Below are 22,745 nucleotides of genomic sequence, written 5' to 3' on the forward strand. Positions count from 1 at the left end.
CAGGTTCCTTTTAGGTTGACCAGGGATATCGTCGACGGCATGGGAGTGACTGGGGTGGAAGGTGTCTTCAGAAGATGCTGTGAAGAAACCCTTTCTGTGATGAGAACGAATAAAGAAGCTCTTTTGACCATTGTGGAGGTTACTCCCTTACCCTACAAAATATGAACATACGAAGTCATCTTTGTCACTCTTTCCTCACTGTCGCTCTCACTGGTTCAGGTCTTTATCCACGATCCCTTGTATAAATGGGCGCTTTCTCCTCTCAAAGCTCTCCGAAGGCAAGAGGTATTGTGTTTTTATTTCATTTGATGATGTCATTATTAGTTGATCTATCTCCTTATTTTTGTCATCGGTAGGTTTTGGAGCCGTTTCTTTTGTAATTTTTTTATATCTTATTCCCTCTTATTTTGATGCATTCCTACGGAAAATGCTTTTTTTCGCTTTCGGGAAACTGAAGTGTAATAAAAATGAATTGGACCCCACTCTTTCTGTTCTCACAAAATGTACTCGCTTCATCTATGTGCTGATTTTCTTCTCTTAGTCCGGTCATCTTAGCGCATCCCCACTCAAACTACTCCCTTTGACAAAAACAAGTTTATATGAATTCTTAGTCGGGACAAACTTTTCTTATATAGACTGCATTTAGAGCAGTTTTCTTCTGTATCTTAAACTATTCATTTTATCTCATGAAGAAAAAGTAACTTATACAACTGTTAGCGGTACAATCTCTTTCAGTAACAACTTGTGCAGCCATTTCATCTTGCATCATTTCTCTCTGTAGTTCAGGACTTTTTCGGATATTCCATTCAAAGTAATTTCTCTCTTTCATGAATCTGAAAGAGAAAATGTTATAAAATTATTTGTGAAAAGGTTGTTCAGAAATGTCTTCCAATCTGAAAGGCGCAAGATATTTGTTGACATCTCTCAGGAAAGTGAAGAAGATACGGAGTCGAGCTTAGAGGACTCCCAAGATGGTTGGGAAGGGAACAAGGATGCAGCGCGCGCTCTTTTCAGAGTGAAGCAGAAGCTTGATGGCTACGAGGATGCTGAGATGAGGAGCGTCCAAGGCCAGGTAACTTCTTAGTTTCATTTATGTCATCTACCTTCTCAAATGCCTGCGCTTTCCTTGGTCATAGTTCTTACTTCTCCCCGTCCATCATAAGTGATGAAAGGCTCTTCTTCAAGTCCAAGCTTTGGGCTTCTCATCCTTATAATGGATAATTGAGAGAGAGAGAGGTGGGGATTGAGACAGAGATGGAGACGGGTGGATTTATAGAGAGATAGAGAGAGAGAGAGAGAGAGAGAGAGAAACAAGGGGATCGAGATAGATACATATTATTTCTCTCAGAAATAATTGCTTTTATGGGATCTATTGTAGAGATCTGATGCTTACGGCACTTTTTTTCCTCAATTTGGGCCGAATGTCCTCCATTTAAAAAAAAATCACTTGTAATATTGTGTCATTTTTTAGATTTACTCATTTATCAATCCTATGATCAAAGTAAATGCTTATGCCAGTAAATCACTCCATTTTACAGGTGCAACAGCTCATTCAGGACGCAATAGACACGGAACGACTATGTCAGATGTTTCCTGGCTGGGGAGCATGGATGTGAACATGATCTTCCCTCTTCCATCCATGCATAGTATTTTGGAATTATAACACAGGACAAATGTATGAATTACATCACTTCTTTGAGAAATAGATTATATCTGACAAAATGAATGGTGTTGGGCTGAATGGATCCAGGGAGTTATACTGATACTTTTGAAGAAAGTTTGGAGGATTAAGCATTAACATAATGCTTAATGATATCAAGAAATGAGTTAAAGTAGTTTGGGAAATAATAAATAATTGGTCAGTTGTAGATGGAAGGGTTGGGTACTCCTATAATGTAAAAGGAAAGCAACGGGTATGAGTTTCACATTTGAGTGACCAAGCTATAGCCATTTGCCAAAATAATTACATGAAATTGATCTTTGTCCAATAGATTTCCTGGCGAACCGATTACTCTTACGAATAATTCCATGAACTTTCTATAATTTGATAATATAGTAAAGGCAGTGGAAGTTAAGCAAACCTATTTATGGGTCTTAATTTTGCACGAGAGGAGAAGAATTGGGGCCTAGTTCAAGTAGATTGAGATATACAGAGACTTATTTTACAATTTTGAGCAAATATGTTGTAGGGTTTCAAGATGGGATGGGTCTTATCCTGCTTTAAATTCGGAAAAGCCCAGTCGGGGCCATGACCAAATCATTTCTTGATTTCTTGGAACACCTTGTCATAGCTGCCTATCTCCTCCGCGTAAGAATCCAACTTAGCTTGAAAAGCCTTTTATATTGGTACTTGTACCAAAAGGGAGAGCTACTAATGAACTCAAAAATAGTTGGATTGTTAATTTGTTGTTGATAATTGAGTTGGTCAATGAACTTTTATCAAACCTTGACTCTTAAAATAATGTGGCTACCTAGTGACGTGTAAGGGGTCATCTCAACAGTGAATTGATATTAGGGATTCAATTCTTTTAAAATTGTAACTAGGGGATGAGAATAGCTGTTTTATATGAAAAAGAAATATGGTGATGTGAGACAGATGATAAGGATATACATGTGATATTTACTGTATACAATTGGGCATGGGAAATGATGATCACGAGTGAAAAAATAAAATATGGATGGGTGTGATGAATAAGTTTAGATGGATAGATGTTGAGAAGAATACAATGACAGAAGCACAAGGAGATTCACCTTAGATCATTATATTTAACTAGGATCAAGTTAATTTCTATCAGCTGGAGAGCTCCTCTACTTCTCTTCTAACTTTAATCAAAGATGAATACCAAGAAAATTTTCATTTTCTTTCACTCAATTTAATAAAATATGGATGATGTCATTATATTTTCATGGATAGAGGGGTATATTAATCAGAAAGTATAGATGGATTAAGGAGAAAGAGGCAAAGATACTCTCAAATTTTCATCCCAGAACTGGTGGATTGTACGATAGAGTTGCCTAATGACTAACATGACACGAAATTTTGAAGAACCGGAAAATTTCATAAAACTCCTAATATAGTTCCATGAATTCTATTTAAAGTAATAAAATATTAAATATATAAATTCCAACTTTTAAAAATTATCTCTTTGAATATAATTAGGGTTTGACAGAAGTTTGGTCAGACCGGACCGAACCAGACTGTTGGTCAGCCTTTTTAGGGCTGACTGAACCTTCAGAACCACACTGTCTGTCCGGACGCCAAACGGGACTGGACGACTGGCCCTCTCTCTCACCCTCTCTCCCGCTTTCGCTCTCTTACTCTTTGCTTCTCGTTATCTCTCTCCCGATCGTTCTCTCTCCCTCTCCTGCTCGTCCTCTTTCCCCCTCTCCTGCTCGTCCTCTTTCCCCCTCTCCTGCTCGTTTTCTCTCCCTCTCTCCTGCTCGTCCTCTCTCCCTCTCTCCGGGTTGTTCTCTCTTCCTCTCTCTCTCACCCTTTTTCTCCCCCATAGTTCTCTCCCCCTCTCTCTTTCTCGTTCTCTCCCTCTCTCTTTCTCGTTCTTTCTCTCTCTCTCTCACCCTCTCTCCCCATAGTTCTCTCCCCCTCTCTCTTGCTCGTTCTTTCTCTCTCTCTCTCACCCTCTCTCCCCATAGTTCTCTCCCCCTCTCTCTTGCTCGTTCTCTCTCTCTCTCTCTCACCCTCTCTCCCACCGTTCTCTCTCTCTCTCTCTCTCTCTCTCTCTCTCTCCCTCTCTCTCTCTCTCTCTCTCTCTCTCTCTCTCTCTCTCTCTCTCTCTCTCTCTCTCTCTCTCTCTCTCTCTCCCCCTCTCTCTCCCCCTCTCTCTTTCTCGCTCTCTCTCTCTCTCCCTCTCTCTCCCCCTATTTCTCTCTCCCTCTCTCTTTCTCTTTCTCTCTCTCTCTCTCTCTGCCCATAATTCTCTCACCCTCTCTCCCCATAGTTCTCTCCCCTTCTCTCTTTCTCGTTCTCTCTCTCTCTCTCTCACACCCTCTCTCCCCATAGTTCTCTCCCCTTTTCTTTCTCGTTCTCTCTCTCTCTCTCTTTCCCTCTCTCCCCATACTTCTCTCCCCCTCTCTCTTTCTCGTTCTCTCTCTCTCCCCTGTGAAGAATCGAACTCTCGTGCAGTTGCAAGAACGGGGATAGAAGAAAAGGAGGAGAGGCGAGACACGAAGTAGTTAGAAGATCGTGATTTAATCCATAGAGTTTACAGTTTAACCATCGGTTCTCATTTATACTAAAAAATAATAGTCGTTGTAGACTTTATTATGTTTTAATCATAGTCGTTAGAATAGAGTGTAACGGCTATATTAAAACAGATTATGACCGTTGGATCTTTTCCTATCTACGTTTAATCCTATCCATCTATATTTGAACTTACATTTAATCCTAGCCGCTAATTTCTCATAGCGAGTAGTACGTGGCTTCTTTTTACTTGTCTATTATTTATGTCTATCTGAAGGCTTTGACTCGTCATCGACGGAGTTGAGGGCTAGAACAGAGTTGGAAATTCTGTTATTATCCCCCCTTTCTCTGTCCAATAGTTCCGGTCTCACTCCCCATCTTGTTCGCTCTCCCTCCCCGTCGCCTTCTACCCCGCTCTCACTCTCTCACTCTCTTTTTCTTTTCCTCTACCTTTCTCTCCCTCTCTCTCTTTAGTCCTCTCTCCCCCTCTCTCTCCCTCGTTCCGGTCTCACTCTCCCTCTTATTCGCTCTCCATCCCTCCTTCCCTCTCGCCCTCTCTCTCCCTTTCACTCTCTTCCTTTCATTTTCTTTCCCTCTATCGGTCTCCCGCTCTCCCACTCTCCCACTCCTCTCTCCCTTGATTATATGAATAAACGCTGGTCTTTTAATTTAGTTTTCTAATTTTGCTTTACTTATTACATTAATATATATATATATACATGGTGACACTATATGTCATGTTAAGATATAGAAATAGTAGTGGCACTTAATAAATTCTGTTTATATTTTTTCCTGTCCAGTCCTAAGGCTTGGATCAATACCAAAATAAAAAACTTGGTCCGCCTGGATATTCAAGACCATGGTCTCGAACAATCTATTATTCCCTACATTAAATCTAGAGATCGTCAAACGTCATCCGTCACGTCACACGTCACCGTGGCGGACATGTGACGGATGACGTGATGGTGACGGGGTAGTCCGGACGCATGACATGACGAAAGGTCCGTCACAGATGACAACCGTGACGGAATTTTAATACAATTTAATAATGAATTTGGGGACACATAAAGAATAAAATTTTATTGTTTTATTAAATAGATGTTAATAATTAATTTGTTCCCAGGATATGTGTAAAAAAATGAACGATTTTGTGACGTATGGTTTAATATCTTCTGATAATCAAATTATTGACTTAAAAGTGGGAATATAGATAATTTATTAATTAAGTTCTTGATTGAAAAATTGAAGAATATAATAATTAATTTGTTGAGAAAAGTGAAGAGATTTATTTATTTTTTATATACATTTAAGTAATTAATTTGTTGCCAGGGGATGCAAGAAATTTGTTGTACTAATTAATTTATTGATCGAGAAATTAAGGATTTATTGACACAGACTTTAATAGAATTGATTTTTTTTTTACGGATTGAAAATTTATAATTACATTTAAATAATGAAAATTCTGAGTATAAGAATTTAATAAATTAATATCCTGTTGGAAAAATGTAGTATTTACTGTCTTATGGCTTAATATGTTGTGATAACAAAATTGTTGACGTGAAATTGGGAATATAAGTAATTTAAGATTTAAGTTCTTGGTTGGGAATTTTAATATTTAGCTAAAATTTTTTGGAAAATTAAATAAAATTTTAAGAATGTGAAATTATGAATATAATAATTAACCAGTTGACAAAGTCTTTAAAAAGTCATATTAATATAGTAATTTAATGAAGGATTTAGTGACTCACCAGTGACCAAATGTCTTTCATTTTGTTTACTAGTCATGACTTTCATCAATAAGAGATATAATAAATTGATATAATGATAGAGAAAATGCCAAAATTTTCTTGTTCAGGCAGAATCTCCACGTTGACAAAGCAAAATGAAGATTTACTGTCCAACCAGAACATAAAAAAATGTCCAACAAGTTTGCAACATTTGAATGTTTACAGCTTGGCCATTAAAAAATTCAAGAGCAAGTAAATGCTATTTCATCCACAAAGATTCCTGGGGGCTTTTGCAGGCCTGGGATTTTGAGCCCATGATTCCTCCACCCCAGTTCTTTGTCACCTCGTCCAACTTGTCGTTGAACTTTGCCTGATACAACACCACAGTTTATTCGTTTAAAACATAGAGAGAGATAGAGTGAAGGAGATCTAGAAATTAAAAGAGAGAAAGAAACACGAGGGAGAAATCAAGAGAGAATGGAGGAATTAAGATTGTTTGAGACAGAAAATAAAAAGAGAGAGAGAGAGAGAGGTAAAGATTAAGAGAAGGGAGGAGGAGATATTAGGAGACAGAGAATAAAAGATGCATTAGGTAAAATAGCAATGGAGAGAGCGAATGAGAGAGGAATTCAGATAAATTTATAGATTGAAAGGAGGGAGACAAATGAAGAGGAAGGACAAGGAAACTAAGTGAGAGAGAGAGGGAGAAACTAGAGATAAATTAGGAGAGTGAGAGAAAAACGAGGGCAGCGAAATCAATAGAGAATGGAGGAATTAAGATTGTTTGAGACCGAAATAAAGAGAGAGAGAGAGAGAGAGAGAGAGAGAAAAGTAATAAAAGAAAACAGTAAAAGGAGAAATATTTTCCCCGATGACTTCTTTTATAGCAGTCAAATAGCTTGCAGCCACAACAAGCGCCTTCTCTAGATGATCAAAACAAGGACAATTTCGCTCTAAATATTCCATTCGAATATTCAATTTCAAAAAACTTTCACAAATTAATGGACATTTGAATCAGTAGAGAAGCAATACAAAGAAGCTGTAAACAGATAAGTATTTTCAAGACAATTTATTTCATAATAGTCATATCTAGAAGCCACACCAAGCTCCTGCTCCAGATGACCAAACTTTGTCAAGTTCTGATCATATTAAGAACTTTTGCACGAGCCCTAAACCTAAGAGCCTAAAGTCTACCTTTAAAATTTATGGTAGAAAAATTTTCACCAGAGTTTTTCAATTTTATGAAAAAATTGGAAACAAATGGATGCCCAAATAATTGAAAAGATTAAAAGTAAATAGGGATTTACCCATTTACACTTCAGCTGGCCATTCAAGACTGGTTGGGGAAGAAGAATGGACGTGTCAATTTTTCCCACCAAGATTGCTGCAAAAAAAAAAAATCATTGAAATTACATTAGAAGATTGGATCGATAGAAGTAAATTAAGAGTAAAGACTTACACTAGTCTTCCTTGTCAGAAAAACCATTCGCCCTGTTTCTATCGCACAGCTGAGCATTCTCGGCACGTAACCAACACTTGATTGTGACCAGAAGCTCGATGCTTTCAGCACTAAGATGTTCCTGCTTGAAAGTGACAACTGCACGTCCCCCCAAGAACAAACGTTCCGCTGGGGCACTGGTTTCACATACTGAGAGAAATTCTTGCGCAAGTGTAGAAAGCCATGGGTAGGTTCGTGCACCTATACGTGCCCACCATCCCAACGATGTCTCATTGTCCTTCCTCTCTGTTGATTGTAGATATGCCTCTAACTCCTCTGTTGGAGCAGGTACTAGTCGTTCCTTCTCCGTAGCTGGCGCTACGCCATCAATAAGTTCTGCGAGCCAGTCCTCATCCTCGAGGTCGCTACAGATTATGTCTTGCTCACCATGTTGGGGTATAAGTCAGCGCACAAATGCCAGCGCATCCTGAATGCCAATAGGATTAAGTGATGCTCCCTTTTTGAAAGAGTCAAGAATTGCAGTTGTTGTCATTGCTCAGTTTTTTGAAATCATCTTCTCATACTTGAACATCTTCAACTTCATGCTCTCACAAGCTTTGCGGATGGACGCAATTTGTGCAGCGGTCATCCTTCTTCCAGATGCAAATATTGTAGACATATCAAACTTCAGCAAGATCATGTCGATAGAGAAAAAGGGAGAGAGAAAAGGAAGATAGATAGATATATAGATAGGTAGATAGATAGATATAGGGAGGGAGAGATAGAGAGAGTGATAGATAGATAGACTGAAAGAGGGAGAGAGAGAGAGTGATAGAAAGATGGACTGAAAGAGGGAGAGAGAGTGATAGAAAGATGGACTGAAAGAGGGAGAGAGAGTGATAGAAAGATGGACTGAAAGAGGGAGAGAGAGTGATAGAAAGATAGACTGAAAGAGGGAGAGAGGGTGATAGAAAGATAGACTGAGATAGGGAGACAGTGATAGAAAGATAGACTGAAAGAGTGAGAGAGAGAGAGTGATAGATAGATAGACTGAAAGAGGGCGGAGAGCGATAGAAAGACAGAGTGAAAGAGGGTGAGAGAGTCATAGAAAGGTAAGCTGAGAGAGGGAGTGAGAATGATAGAAATATAGACTGAAAGAGTGAGAGAGAGAGTGATAGATAGATAGACTGAAAGAGGGCGGAGAGCGATAGAAAGACAGAGTGAAAGAGGGTGAGAGAGTCATAGAAAGGTAAACTGAGAGAGGGAGTGAGAATGATAGAAATATAGACTGAAATAGGGAGAGAGAGTGATAGAAAGATAGAATGAGAGAGCGAGAGAGAGAGAATTTTGCTCCATACCTCTTTTCAGAGAGCTTTGTATGCCAAACAATTATTGTCACAATGTATACTAGGCGTGCTGCCACCCAAAGCCACTGCCCCAGAAATCTTTTCACCGTGTTCATCGGTGCCAGTGATGAAGATAACAGCCTTCCCCAACAGCCTCTGAGTTACACATTCAAAGACAAAGTGGTGACGCGCAAAGCATCAAATCGACATTAAAACGACGAACTACAAGTGTTCCTAGTTTGAATTCATTCATCTCATTCGTGGGCAATGTTCAAAATTTTGAAATTAACAATTAGATTCTGATTCAGAAACTGAACCAGTGAATTTTGGCGCAATTAACTTCATACAAAATAATGAAGAGAGAGTGTTTCTCATTGTCATTCATCAGAATTACATGAAATCAAGCGAAAGAAGCAGAATCGCTTGAAGAAGAGTCATTCAGAATAATCAACGGCGGCCAGACCATCTTGAAGAATCGCTTCAGAACACTAAAATCATCACGATTACAGATCGGTGAGATCGGAGTTCATTAAAAAACTGAACAAGGCCGCACAAATCATGCTTTTTCCCAAAGACAGAAACAGTTGACCAAGACCGCCAAACGATCGCAAGAACTACGATTATGAAGATTCAAGCAGCGAGGATCCAGCTGGGCACGTAATCACTAATCACCTCAACAGTCAGCCACTAGCGCAAACAAGCAGAGAAGGAGGATAACGTACCAAAAAATGCTAAAGAAGAAGCGGGGAATAGCTACCTCCGAAATCCTTTGTCTCAAGTTGAGACAAATTTGGCAAGAATCAGCACAAATCAAGCGCAAGAAATTTGAGCTTGCCAAGAATCTTGCCAATAATCAGTAGAAAACCTTTCAATTCGAGCTCCGACTTCTGACTTGGAGAATGGTGAGTGGCAACTTCTACTTTGGCTTGACCTAAGGGGACTTCGACTATTTGACGCAGAGAAGTAGAATTATTTTACTATGTTTAGTATTGCTAAACATAGTAAAATAAATGACATTATTTCTGTCACAGGTGACGGTGACGTGACAGAACGAGGAACACGTGACATGTGATGGGAACGTGATGAAAATTTAAAAAACCCTCGAACGCATAACAAGACGCTGACGTGACGAACAGTTCATCACGTCATCGTTCGTCACGTGTCGTCATTCATCCCGTCACGTCCGGGGCGTCACGTCCCCGACGTGACGTTCCCTAATTAAATCACACATCCTAGTGAGTCCCAGTCATACGTAATTTTTAAAACTATAAATTTATTTATTAAATAAAAATTTTTCTCCTTGCAGCCCATCATTACCCTTACTTTCCTCTTTCCTTATGCTTCCCTAACATCGCCGAAGGAGCCTCTATTCACCAGTACTAGGGATCGGGGATTCAATCTGATCATTAGAATGTTCAGTCGGATCGAGCATTCAAACCATCAAATCCGATCCTCGATCAGACCCAAGATACATGTGATCTGTAGTCGATCTTCACATCGGGTTTGGATCAGATTTTTTTATCCGGCCCAATGTTCAGATCAAATAATGTGATTCGACTTGATTAGAACTGTCTGTTTGGATCCAATCAGATCGAATTAATTACAAATAAACAAAATAAATATATTTGATAAATGAAATGAGAGAGAGAAAGAGAAAGGGAACTAGAGAGAGGGAGAGCTGCAGGGGGGAGAGAACAAGAGAGAGGCAAGAGCCAGATGAAGAGAGAGAACAAGAGCGAGCATCAGAGAAAGAGCGGCAAGAGCCAGGGAAAGAGAGAGAACAAGAGAGAGCCAGACCGAGCGAGAACAAGGGAGACCAAGATAAAACATGAGATAGAGTGCGAGAGGGAGAGAATGATATAAAGAGAGAGAGAGAGAGAGATAGAGAGAGAGATAAAGAGTGTGAGAGACTCAGAGGGAGAGAGAGAACAACAGAACGAAAAAGAGACAGCACGAGAGAAAGAGAGAACAAGAGAGAGAGCAGGAGAGAAAGAGATAACAAGAGAGAGAGAGCTAGAGAGAACGATAGAAAGAGAGAGAGAGAGAGAGAGAGCGTGAGAGACCTAGACGGAGAGAGAACAACAAAACAAAAAAGAGACAGAGCACGAGAGCGAGACAGAACAAGCAAGAGAGAGAGAGAGAGCACGAAAGCAAGAGAGAACAAGAGAGAGAGCCAGAGAGAACGACAGAAAGTGATAGAGAGAGAAAGAGAGATCTAGAGGGAGAAAGAGAGAGAGAGAACAACAGAACAAGAGAGAGAGCGTGTTAAAGACATGTGTCCTAGTCAGAAGACCAAGACCGTACCTGATCCGTCGCCATCTGGCACCAAGCGTCGCCGACCTCAACCTGACATAAGCATTATAATAATTACTCTGTTGTGGACTTCATTAGAATTCCTTCACTCATTCTATAAACTCAGGAACATCCATTCCTATAAATACATGTACAAACTCTTTTGGTCTTAAGTAGAAAAACATTCTCTTAAGTTTCCATTTCATTCCTTTGTCGGTTTTTTTCTTCATTGTCGTTATTATTTTCTAACATGGTATCAGAGCCTACTCCATCGAGATCTAAAGGATCCTCTGATTAAGAATTTATCCAACGCCAAAGGTGACGAACAAGATCGCATGAAAGAGCCCCAGCTACACAAGTCCCTCCAGTTGGCATCAAGCTTACACGGGCAAACTATCTGCTTTGGATGCGCTGTGTATGGGCCACCGTGGTGGCACAAGGGTTAGGTAAGCACCTTACCCACGAGAGACCTGCTTCTGTTCCAATGTTCACAGATCCTAAACACCCATGGTGGGAGAAGGATATGGCGGTTATGGCTACTATGATGTCATCTATAAGCGACGAAGTTCTCACGATCATACAAGAACATGACTGCTCTCTAAGCATGGAGAACCCTCAACACTGAACTTTCCTCTTGTTCAGAATCAAGAGTTATGGAGCTGACAAACAAGCTACACAACATTCGATGAGGTATGCAAACTATTGATGAGTTTGTTGAAGAAATATGCAGTGTCAGCAATGCGCTTTGTGCACTTGGGGACACTGTTCATGAACGTACTTTGAAGTTTGTCATTCTTCGGGGACTTGGACCTAAATATCAAGCTTTCCGAACTAGTGTGAACTCACACTAGTCTCCTTTCTTTCGATGCAATAGTTGCTATGTTGCCGTCTGAAGAAAATATGCTAACCTTTGGTAATGTGGAGGAAGGTGAAGAGCAACTGCCTCTAGAAGCAAACCAAGCTCATACAGATCAGCAACAAACGTGATCCACTAGAGGACGCGGAGGTCCTGGGCATGGACGTCATGGACCACAAAACTCAACACAGCCAATGAGAACAGGTCCTCAATGTCAAATTTGTTCAAAGATTGGACATCGTGCGGATGTATGTTATGACAAATTTGGACCACAGGCTACACGCAATGCTCCTTTATCACCGAACAACAGGTCGCGTCATCCCCCAGTTCAAGCATATTATCTTATTCCAGGACCTTCACCGACTCCATCAACAACTACACAAACACATTGATACCCGTACAATGGAACGATTCATCATGTCACATCAGATCCTCAAGTGATGAATCAGCCAACACCCTACTAAGGCTCAGACAAACTATTCATCTGTGACGGCTCAGGTTTGCCTATTTATGCAATTGGAAAATCATTTCTTCGTACGCAATCCCATCATGTTCTTCTTCAAAATATCGTGCACGTACCCAAGATAACGAAGAATCTTTTATATGTTCGTCAACTCATACTTGATAATAACGTTTGTGTTGAATTTCATCCACATGATTTTTTTATCAAGGATCGACGGACAGGGGCAATTCTACTCTAGTGTGATGTCTAGAACGGATTATATCATTTGGCATCTTCAGCATCTCCAAAATCATTTGTCGGGCAGGCGTCCACAGAGCTTTGGCATCAACAATTGGGTCATCCTGATTTAAGTATTTTGAAAAACATTATCTCACATTTTGGTTTTCTTTTGATCAACTTGCCTCGGCCACCTTTATATGAATCATGTGCTATGTCAAAGGCCAAACAATTGCCTTATGGCCATTTCCGTCATGTGTTTTTTAGACCTTTTTAACTTGTTCATTCTGATCTTCGAGGACCTGCCCCTGTTGTGTCTCACCTAGGATTTTCATACTATGTTACCTTTATTGATGCATTTAGTAGATATATACCCTCCTAAGAGAAAGAGTGATCTTCTCGACACCTTTCTTCTATTCAAATGCTCAATTGAGCACCAATTCGATCGTAAAATTAAAATTTTTAAATCAGACTGGGGTTGTGAATATAGATCACTACACCAAGTACTGAAGAAAGATAACATTCAGCATCAAGTCTCCTGCCCTCATGCGCATCAACAAAATCATGTTGCTCAATGAAAGCATCGCCACATTAATGAAACTTCACTTTCTCTGATGCATCACGCGTTGTTCCACAATTGGTATTGGGATGAAGCAACTACCACAATGGCTTATCTCATCAACCACCTACCAATGTCACAGTTACAATTCAAATCTCCTTTTGAAGTACTTTATAATCAACATCTGAATTATAATTTTCTTAAAAGTTTTGGTTGTCTGTGTTTTCCGAATCTCAAGCCGTATGTTGCTTCAATACTAAGCTCCCAGTCTAGGCAATGTGTATTCCTTAGTTACAGTTCTCGCCATCTTGGGTATAGATGTCTAAACCTTCACACAAATAAAATTGTTATCTCTAGAGATGTAATTTTGTATGAAAATGTATATCCCCTTTCTTCAAAAAATACTTCCATAGAACCTTTGTCAAATACCCTCCCTTCCAACTCTCCTTGGTCCACACCATTACCTACACCTGTCGGATTTGGACCCTCGCATCAGAACGCCTCTCCATCCACTCACTTACATAGTACTGATCCAATATCTCAGTCAAATTCTCCCATGCCAACAACCCAAATTCAATCTACACCTTCTACCTTCTTCTACAATCCCTTACCTAATTCAAATGAACCCATAATATCTACTTCTACGCCTCCCAAACGCTTTAGAAAAGTCACAGAACTATATCACACTTCTACCAAATATCCTCTTCTGCCATGCCTCATCTCCACAAACTACCTCGTAGAATCCACAAACGTGAAGACTGCTCTTCAAGATCCTATAAGGCACAAAGCTATGTCTGGAAAATATTCTGCTCTTATTAATAATCATACATGGGACTTAGTTCCTCCACCTTCCAACAAAAAATTAATTGGATGCAAATGGGTGTTTCATACAAAATTGCACCCAGATGGCTCCTATCATCGATTCAAGGCTCGGTTGTAGCATAGGGATTCAGTCAAACCCCAGGTATTGATTATCATGAAACTTACAGTCCTGTTCTTGATAATCTCAACTTTAGGGGTTTAATTCATCGTTGGCAATTGTGATTATTCAATAAAAATATATTTACCCATACTTAAGAATATTTACTTAGTGATGAGTATGGATCGTCTTCACAGGGAAAGATGATTAAGGAATTAATTTCTTATGATAGTGATGATCAACGAGAGGATAGATGAAGACAAGATTTGAGGATATGAGCTAGTGATATTGATTAAAAATATGTAAGTTATATGTTAATTTAACTTAAAGAAAAGAGTAAGTGAATGTGACGGACACAATGATAGACGATGGTATGAATGAGGATAGTGCTTCGATGTGGAGTGGTACAATGGACAGGATAGAGAGTCAAGATAAGAAAGTATAAATGACTAAAATGTGAGTGAAGGTACGATGAAAAACACCAATTAAGCAAATTATGATGTTGGGAAAGAAATAATGTAAGGTGAAGACGCTTTCCTTAGATCCTTACGTTCCGCCAGGATCATGGAAATTTACAAGTTCTGATAAGCTCCCCCTCTTCTCCAATGCTTCTCCCCACACCCAGGACACCAAGAACACACTTGATGGATCTCAAAACTCACTATCTTTCAATCAGCCTACACAAGTAGGAAGAAAGTTCAAGATGAATTTCATAATGATCCAGGTCTCTATTTATAAATCAGAGGGTATGGATGGAAAGAGGATGGAAAGAAAAAGCAATGCTGAAAATTTCAACTCAATCGCAGTTGTAGATTAAAATTTATGGCCGTTTGAAGTTGAGACAATCCTAGCCCTTGATTTCCTTCTCTCTCCTCGTCAAGGTCATCATTTTCTCTACCCGTAGAAGTCAAAGCGCTCTATATTCTGCACTTCCCATATTCTGTGCGGCGCTCTTCATTTTCCGCGCCATGTGTACCTAGGAAAAAGAAAAAGAGAAAAGAGAGAAGAAAAGACAAAACAAAATAAAAAAGGGAAGGACTCACAGCTGACGTGGCAGCGCGTCAGCGCACACCACATCGGCACGGAATCTTTGTTTATTTAATCAGTGACGGACGCGTGCATGCCACGTGTACATGCGCGAGCCACGTGTACATGTGTCGTCGTGTCATGTGGCCACGTCGCCTAGCACTATTTCAAAGGAGAAAAATAAAACAAAAGTAAAAAGCTTGATTTTGTCTTTTTCTCCCTCAGCAAGCATGCTCATTTATTTTAAAATAGTGACCTCTTTTTTCTGATGCATCCTCATCGCCTCTGCGTCAGAAAATTCCAAAAAAATAATTCGTTAGTTATAATTGCAATCATCGCTCCGCGAATTGCAAAGCAATGATTGCATGACAAAATGATAGGCTGGCGCCAATCATTACCTCAGTTAATGATTGGTTGTTGCCAATCATTTTCATCATTTCTAATTTGTCACCGTTCAATTAGACATGACGGCGCAAAATAAAGGGCTAAAAAAATTTTAAAATCCATATTAATTAAAATAAAAGCCCATAAAATACATATAAATATATATGTTTCAACTTAGAAAATCATTTCTTTCCAAATTTAATGTCAAAAATTTCTAGAAATCATTGCTTATCATTTTGTCTAAAAAATTATATTCTGTCTAAAAAATTATATTCTTTTAGAACCTATTGTTATAAAAATCCCAAAAAATGCAGAAAATTCAAAAAATCATTCTAAAAATAGATTTAATCATTTGAAGCTTGATAACATGCAGATAAACATGTAAATATGATCATATAAGGTACTAAAATGCATGTCCTCAGTTCTTAAGATGACCTCTCTTCACATTCTTCTCTCTCTTGCCACTAGTAATCAATGGCACATTCATCAACTTGATATCTCTAACGACTTTCTTCATGGTGATCTGGCTGAAATTCACCTGGTTTTGAATCTCCTCAACAACCTAACTATGTTTGTCCTCTAAGCAAGTCACTCTATGGTCTGAAACAAGCACCTCGCGCTTGATTTCAAAAGTTACGTCAATTCTTTTCTGCTCACAGTTTCACTGGCTCTTGCACTCACCCCTCATTATTTTTAAAATTTACTAATCAATACCATAATACATTATTATTTATGTTGGTGATATTTTGATATTGAGTCCTAATACAGCTATTATCTCGCAAAACAATCTCAGCATTAAGTAGGCAGTTTGCAATTCGAGACCATGAACCAGCCAAAAGCTTCCTCAGCATTCAACTTAAACACAACAAGGTAGGTCTCTCTCTCTCAGTAAAATTATGACATTAAAATACTTGAAATGGCAAAAATGACTGATTGCAAACCAGTCAATACTCCCTGCAAATTCAGTCATAAAGGAAACAAATTCACATCTTGAATGTGATAACACCCTCTACCGCAAAATTGTGGGTAGTTTATAGTATTTAACTCTTACTCGACTTGGCATTGCATTTGTTGTGAATAAGGCATGCCAATACATGCATGACCCACAGAAATGTAATTAGAAACATCTCAAACAGCTCCTTCAATACATTCAAGGTACCTTTTATTTCTTCTTGCAATTTTACTCTGACTTACCAAACACGCTTCACATCTTTAGTGATGCAGACTGGGCCGGTGATCCCATAACCTGAAAATCCACTAGAGGTTACTTGATTTATCTTGGCCATAATCTTGTCATGTGGGCTTCCAAGAAACATACCACCGTAGCACGCTCCAGCATTGAAGTAGTGTATAAAGCTATAGCCAATGCCATTGCTGAACTCATGTGGTTAAAATCCCTTGTTCATGAATTACACATTAATTTAATTTCACCGTCCATACCTTGGTGTGATAATCTTGGTGCTACTTATTGTAGTAAAAACCCTGTTTTCGATACTCATACAAAGCACATCTGAATTGATTATCATTTTGTTCGAGAATATGTTACACAAGGATCAGTGCAGGTTTCCTTCATCTCCAAAAGTGATCAACTTGCTGACCTTTTTGACAGCCTCTCTCGCGTCCACTTCTGTCTTCTTTGCTCCAAACTCTACCTTCAACCAGGCTTGAGCTTGTGGGTGCCGTTAAAGACACGTGTCCTAGTCAAATGACCAAGACTGTACCTGATCTGCCACCATCTGACACCAAGCGTCGGCGACCTCAACCTGACATTAAGTGTTATAATGATTACTCTGTCATGGACTTCATTTGAATTCCTTCACTCATTCTATAAACTAAGGAACGCCGGTTCTTATAAATGCCTGAAAAACTCTTTGAGTCTAAAGTAGAAAAACATTCTCTAAAGTTTCCATTTCATTCCTTTGTCCATTTTTTTCTCTGTTGTCGTTATTTTTTTCTAACAAAGATAGAGAGAGCGTGAGAGAGCCAGAGGGAGTGAGAGAGAGAGAGAGAGAGAGAGAGAGAAACCAAGAGAGAGAGAACACGAGAGAGAGAGAGAGAGAGAGAGAGAGAACAAGAGAGAGAGAGCCAGAGGGAGAGAGAATAAGGGATAGAGAGAAAGAGAGAACAAGTTGTTAAAATAAATAATTATGAACCTGTCAAGATAGGGTGATGATGAACCCAACAATTCAACTTCCCAGACCTCCACGGGTTCCAAACAGGGTTAGTTGACCCTAGTCAAGCCAACCCAGGTTAAATTAAGGCAGTCTCTGACTGCCTATAAATACCATACTCTTGTAACTCCTTGCTGCACTCCCTTTTGAGAACAATATAGTTGTCTTCTTTCTTCATATCTCGTTTGTCTCCTTATCGTTCTTTCTCTCTTATCCATCTCTCTCTCGACAAGATCTCCTTTCTCAACATGGTGTCAGAGCTTAAGCCTGCGGATCTAGTTGAAGAGCTTCTCCAAGAGGAAGACGAAATCTTGGACTCATCCTCACAAGATATTTGTTGCACAGCTCCAAGAAGATCCATCCCACCTTGGGCACCTACCAAGATACCTTCAGCAATGGTTCCTCCTATCAAGCTCACAAAGGAGAACTACATTGTCTGGAAAACCCCGGTTCTTCCAACCTTGAAATCTCACAGATTGATAACACGCATTACAAATGATCCACCATTTGAAGCCACCGACCCTGATGACAACCGGTGGTATTTCGATCGACATGTACTCTTTTTCTTATTATTGTCTATGACTGAACCAGTCATAAGATATGTCACCAAGGCAGTGACAGCCAAAGCTTCTTGGAACATCCTAGCAGAATATTTCACATCATCAGCAAAAGCAAGAATACAGGAATTGCTGGGAAAAGTTCATACCCAGATCAAAGGGAATCAATCCCTCAAGGAGTATGTCTCCTATTTCAGAAATAACAGCAGCGCACTGGTGGCCTCCGATAAACGTGTCGATCAACGCACTCTCATACAAGCTCTTCTCTGAGATCTTGGCCCTCAATATCTCCTATCATCACAACCGTCTTCACAACCGTGACTCTAATGTCCTTTGAAATAGTACTCTCCCATCTACACAATCATGACGCATTGCCAAATTGCCATCAAATGATCAAGGAATCGTCATCAGATTTTCCAGCAACTGCTAATCAAGCCCAAACGGCTCCTGCAAACAACAACAACAACCCAACTAGAGGTAAGCCTGACAACTCAAACTGCGGACGCAGTGGTTTTGGCAGGACAAATGGTCGTGGATATGGTCGCTCCAATGAAAATCAGAACAATCCACCAGCATCTCAAAGTCAAATATGCTCATGCACGGGCCACCGTGCCGTGGAGTGTTATGAACGATTTAATTGTACATATGCTCCACAAGACCCTCGAACTCAATAATCATCCTACTCCGATAACCAAAGCACTTACTCTCGATTGTTGTATCCATTTGATGCCCCCATGTGATCTTCATCGCATGCTTACAGTACAACTCCCTCTGCCATTCAGCCATCCTACGAGTACCTATATAGCGGTGCTACTCATCATGTCACTTCCAATCCCATATAGATCACCGATCTTCAAATTTACTCTAGAACCTTCAAGCTCTAAGTAGGAGATGGCACAGGCCTGTTGATTAAATCTTCAGGTTGTTCTACTCTTAACACATCATCTCATTGCTCGCAATCTATTATCCGTTTGACATTTTACCACTGACAATAATGTATTTCTTGAATTTCTCCCTAATCATTGCCTTGTAAAGGATCGATCTACTTGACAGGTACTGCTCTAGGGCAGCATTGATGCAGGGATGTATCACCTAGATATGGGAGTCAAACCGTTTGCCTACCCGGCATTGTCGCCTTGGGCATCCCTCCTTTCGTCTTTTCCAACAAATTAGCAATCGTTTTGGTCTTCCGATAATGCACTTGACAAAAAATTTTGTTTGTCCTTCATGTTGTCTATCAAAATCTCACCAACTTCCTTTTTCATCTTCCGGATCCCAATCCACCAAGCCATTACCGCTTATCCACTCGGATCTCTTGGGTCCTCCTTTACGAGCGCACCTTGATTTTCTTTATTATGTTATCATTAGTGATGATTACATCAGTTTTACATGGTTATATCCTCTCAAAGAAAATAGTAACGTCCTCTCCACCTTTGTCTGAATCTAAAATATTGTTGAACGGCAATTCTCTACCAAGATTCTCGCATGCCAATCAGACTGGGAGGAGAGTTCCAAGCCCTTCACAAATACCTTCAACCAAGTGGTATTCTTCATCGTGTATCATGTCCACATACAGCACAGCAGAACAGCACTGCCAAAAGGAAACATCGCCATGTCATCAAGACTCCTTTCACATTGCCTCATCAAGCCTCATTACCACAAAGCTATTGGGATGAAGCCACTTCCACTGCCACCTATCTCATAAATCATATGGCTACTTCTCTCTTATCTAACAAATCTCCTTTTGAACTTCTGTTTCAACAACTTCCGGTTTACCAATTCCTAAAAGTATTTGGGTGTCTCTGCTTTAGTAACCTCCGAGCCTACACAGTCAACAAATTAAGCCTCCAATCTGAGCAATGAATCTTCCTTGGCTATAGTTCCCATCACCACAATTATCGCTGTCTCTCACCTCGAACAGGTAAGATCTATATCTCATGTGATGTTATTTTTGATGAGCAGATTTATCCTTTCAGTCTCCTCACTTCCTCTACTCTAACAAGATCCAGCTCTACTCATGGTCTTCTCGGACCCACTTCGCACGCCTTGCAGCCCCTTCCAGTTTCATCCATCCCTTTCGCACCATCCTCTTCTTCTACCATATCAATGCCAATAACACCACACCCAACCTCAACCCTCCTCTTATCTCCCTATCCCTCGCTCCGAGTTTCTCTCCCCTCTCCACCGACAGACCCACTCGTTCTCTCAGTGACATCTGTGCTCGAACACTTCCTCTAGCCTCTTCCTCCTCTCCTCTTCTCTGCATTCACACTACTCGCCTTCCTACTGAACCCGCATCCTATGCTCTCCCTGCTCAACATCCTTCCTGGCTTAGGGCAATGCTTGATGAGTACCATACACTAATTCAAAATGACACCTTTTCCTTGTTCCTCTGTGCCCTGCCGGCCGTGTTCTTGGCTGCAAGTGGGTCTAAGCATCAAGGTCCATCCCGTGATTCTATCAATCGTTACGAAGTGTGCATTGTCGCTCAAGGCCACCACCAGACTGCTGGCATTGACTTTCAAGAAACATTCAGCCCTATTCTCAAGGTAACCTCTATCCACATTCTTCTCTCTGTCACTGTCTCTCACCGATGGATTATCCAGCAACTCTATGTCTCCAGAACCTTTCTTCACGGTGACCTTCATGAGTATAGATCCGAGACGCGGACGGGACAATTTTTTCGGACGGGACGAAAAAATCGTCCCGTCCGGGGGCACAGACAAAGTCCGGGACGAAAATTCATCCCAGGGACCACCCGATGGGACGGTTTTCCTCCCGTGGGATGAAAATACCGTGCGTCCAGATGGCTCGGATGATGGACAGACGAATCTGAATGGAAAACCGCCGGATTCACATCCGACGGTTGAGATGCTGCCACGTGGCCTCGTTAGGAAAATTTATAATATATTATAATCTATTATAATATATTAAACATATAAAATGTATATTTCCTTCGTCCAGGACGAATTTTGGGACGAAAGTTCGTTCTGGGAGGACTGGACGGGACGAAAAATCATCCCGAGGTTATTGGATGGGACGGTGTTTTTGTCGGTGGAAGAAAAACCATCCCGTCCTTTGTCCCTGAGCTAACATCGGATGTAGGACGGAACGATCCGGAACTATATTCATGAGATAGGTTACATGAACCAGCCTCCTGGTTTTGGTCATCCCCAATTTCCCTTTCACATGTGCGTACTTCAGTAATTACTTTACAGTAGGGATGAGAATAATATTTTTTTTGAGATGTTGCCACTCTTTCCCCTTCTTCCCCCACTTCCCTCCCAGTTATCCCTTCTTGACTTCTCCCCCTCGATTCCACGGAGTTCTCCCTCTCCGCCATTTTTCCTCTCCGCCATTCTCGCTCTCGGCGTTCTCCCTCTCTGGCATTCTCCCGCTTTGTCGTTTTCCCTCTCCATCATTTTCCCTGTCCGGTGTTCTCCCTTTCCCCCGTTTTCCTTCTCTGGTATTCTCCCTCTTGGCATTCTCCCTCTCTGTGTTCTCCCTCTCGGCATTCTCCCTCTCTCTAGTGTTGTCCCTCCAGTGATCTCCCTCCAACATTCTTCCTCCGTCGTTGTCCCTCTAGTGTTCTCCCTCCGGCGTTCTCCCTTTGGCAGTCTCCCTCTGGCGCTTTCCCTTCGGCACCACCATGGCCTAATTCCTCACCACCATGGCCTTTTTCTTTCTCAGTCACAATATTTTTCTACCATCCTCTAATGAGCCAACATGATTCACTGCAAGCCAACTATCACGATCGCATCAACTGAAAATTCTACACAGGTATCTAACTCTTGTGATGTCACCTTGTATTGTCAGATAGTTGGGTCTCTCCAATACTCAACTTTATCCTGACCGGACATATGCTACGCAGTCAACAAGGCGTGTCAACGCATGCATAATCCTATTCTTATAAATTGGAAAGCAGTAAAACATCTTCTCCGCTATCTCAAAGGCACTATGGACTAACGTTTTAATCTAACTCTCATTCTACCTTAAGTGTATTTAGTAATGCGGACTGGGTGGAGGATAGGAATGTGATATGAATCTCCCTAAAGTATACAAGAGAAGAAATAAATTGATATTGACTATTACAGACGACAGTTATGACAGTTATTCACAGAATTCGTAGGAATCTTGTTGGGTATCAAAACAACTCAACAATACAACTGATGTAACTGAAGAAGCACGTCCAACTGAGACATCCTTTCATGAAGAATCCAAGGTAGGCATCCAACAGACACCACCCTTGGACATGTTCGAAGAAGCAAGTGAAGAATAACTGCTTAGGTTGTGCAGTATAAATAGGTGTAAGATATGTAAGTATGAATTTGGAAAAGAAACTCTCAAGAAGAAGTGGGAAACTTTCCTAAGGCTCTTAAGAGGCTCTTAAGAGATTGGGAGAAGAATTAATCATCTTGTAAGATCACTCCTGTACCAGGGTTTGTACATTGTACTTGTGATTGTGTTAATATAAATATATATTGTTCGTTATTTTTGTCTTGATTGCATCACTCAGAGAGTACTGTATCAGAATGATTGTTTCTTTCATATCTCCATTGTCTCCTTCTCGTTCTTTCTCTTACATGCGAGACA

General features: G+C 40.4%; 1 protein-coding gene across 2 annotated transcripts in view; it reads left to right on the forward strand.

Annotated features, from left to right (window-relative positions):
* The window catches only part of ATM (Serine/Threonine-kinase ATM-like protein), a 131,384-nt gene extending 129,663 nt beyond the window's left edge, over nucleotides 1-1,721 (forward strand). For both annotated transcript variants that reach the window (XM_078574922.1, XM_078574923.1), the window contains 4 exons: nucleotides 4-138; nucleotides 220-285; nucleotides 929-1,072; nucleotides 1,539-1,721. In XM_078574922.1, the coding sequence (XP_078431048.1) occupies nucleotides 4-138; nucleotides 220-285; nucleotides 929-1,072; nucleotides 1,539-1,616 (423 nt within the window). In that variant the 3' untranslated portion in view covers nucleotides 1,617-1,721. The remainder of the gene's footprint in view (nucleotides 1-3; nucleotides 139-219; nucleotides 286-928; nucleotides 1,073-1,538) is intronic.
* Nucleotides 1,722-22,745: the final 21,024 nt, after the last annotated feature.

This window comes from Wolffia australiana, chromosome 5, assembly GCF_029677425.1.
Source record: "Wolffia australiana isolate 7733 chromosome 5, ASM2967742v1".
Classification (NCBI taxonomy): Eukaryota; Viridiplantae; Streptophyta; class Magnoliopsida; order Alismatales; family Araceae; genus Wolffia; species Wolffia australiana.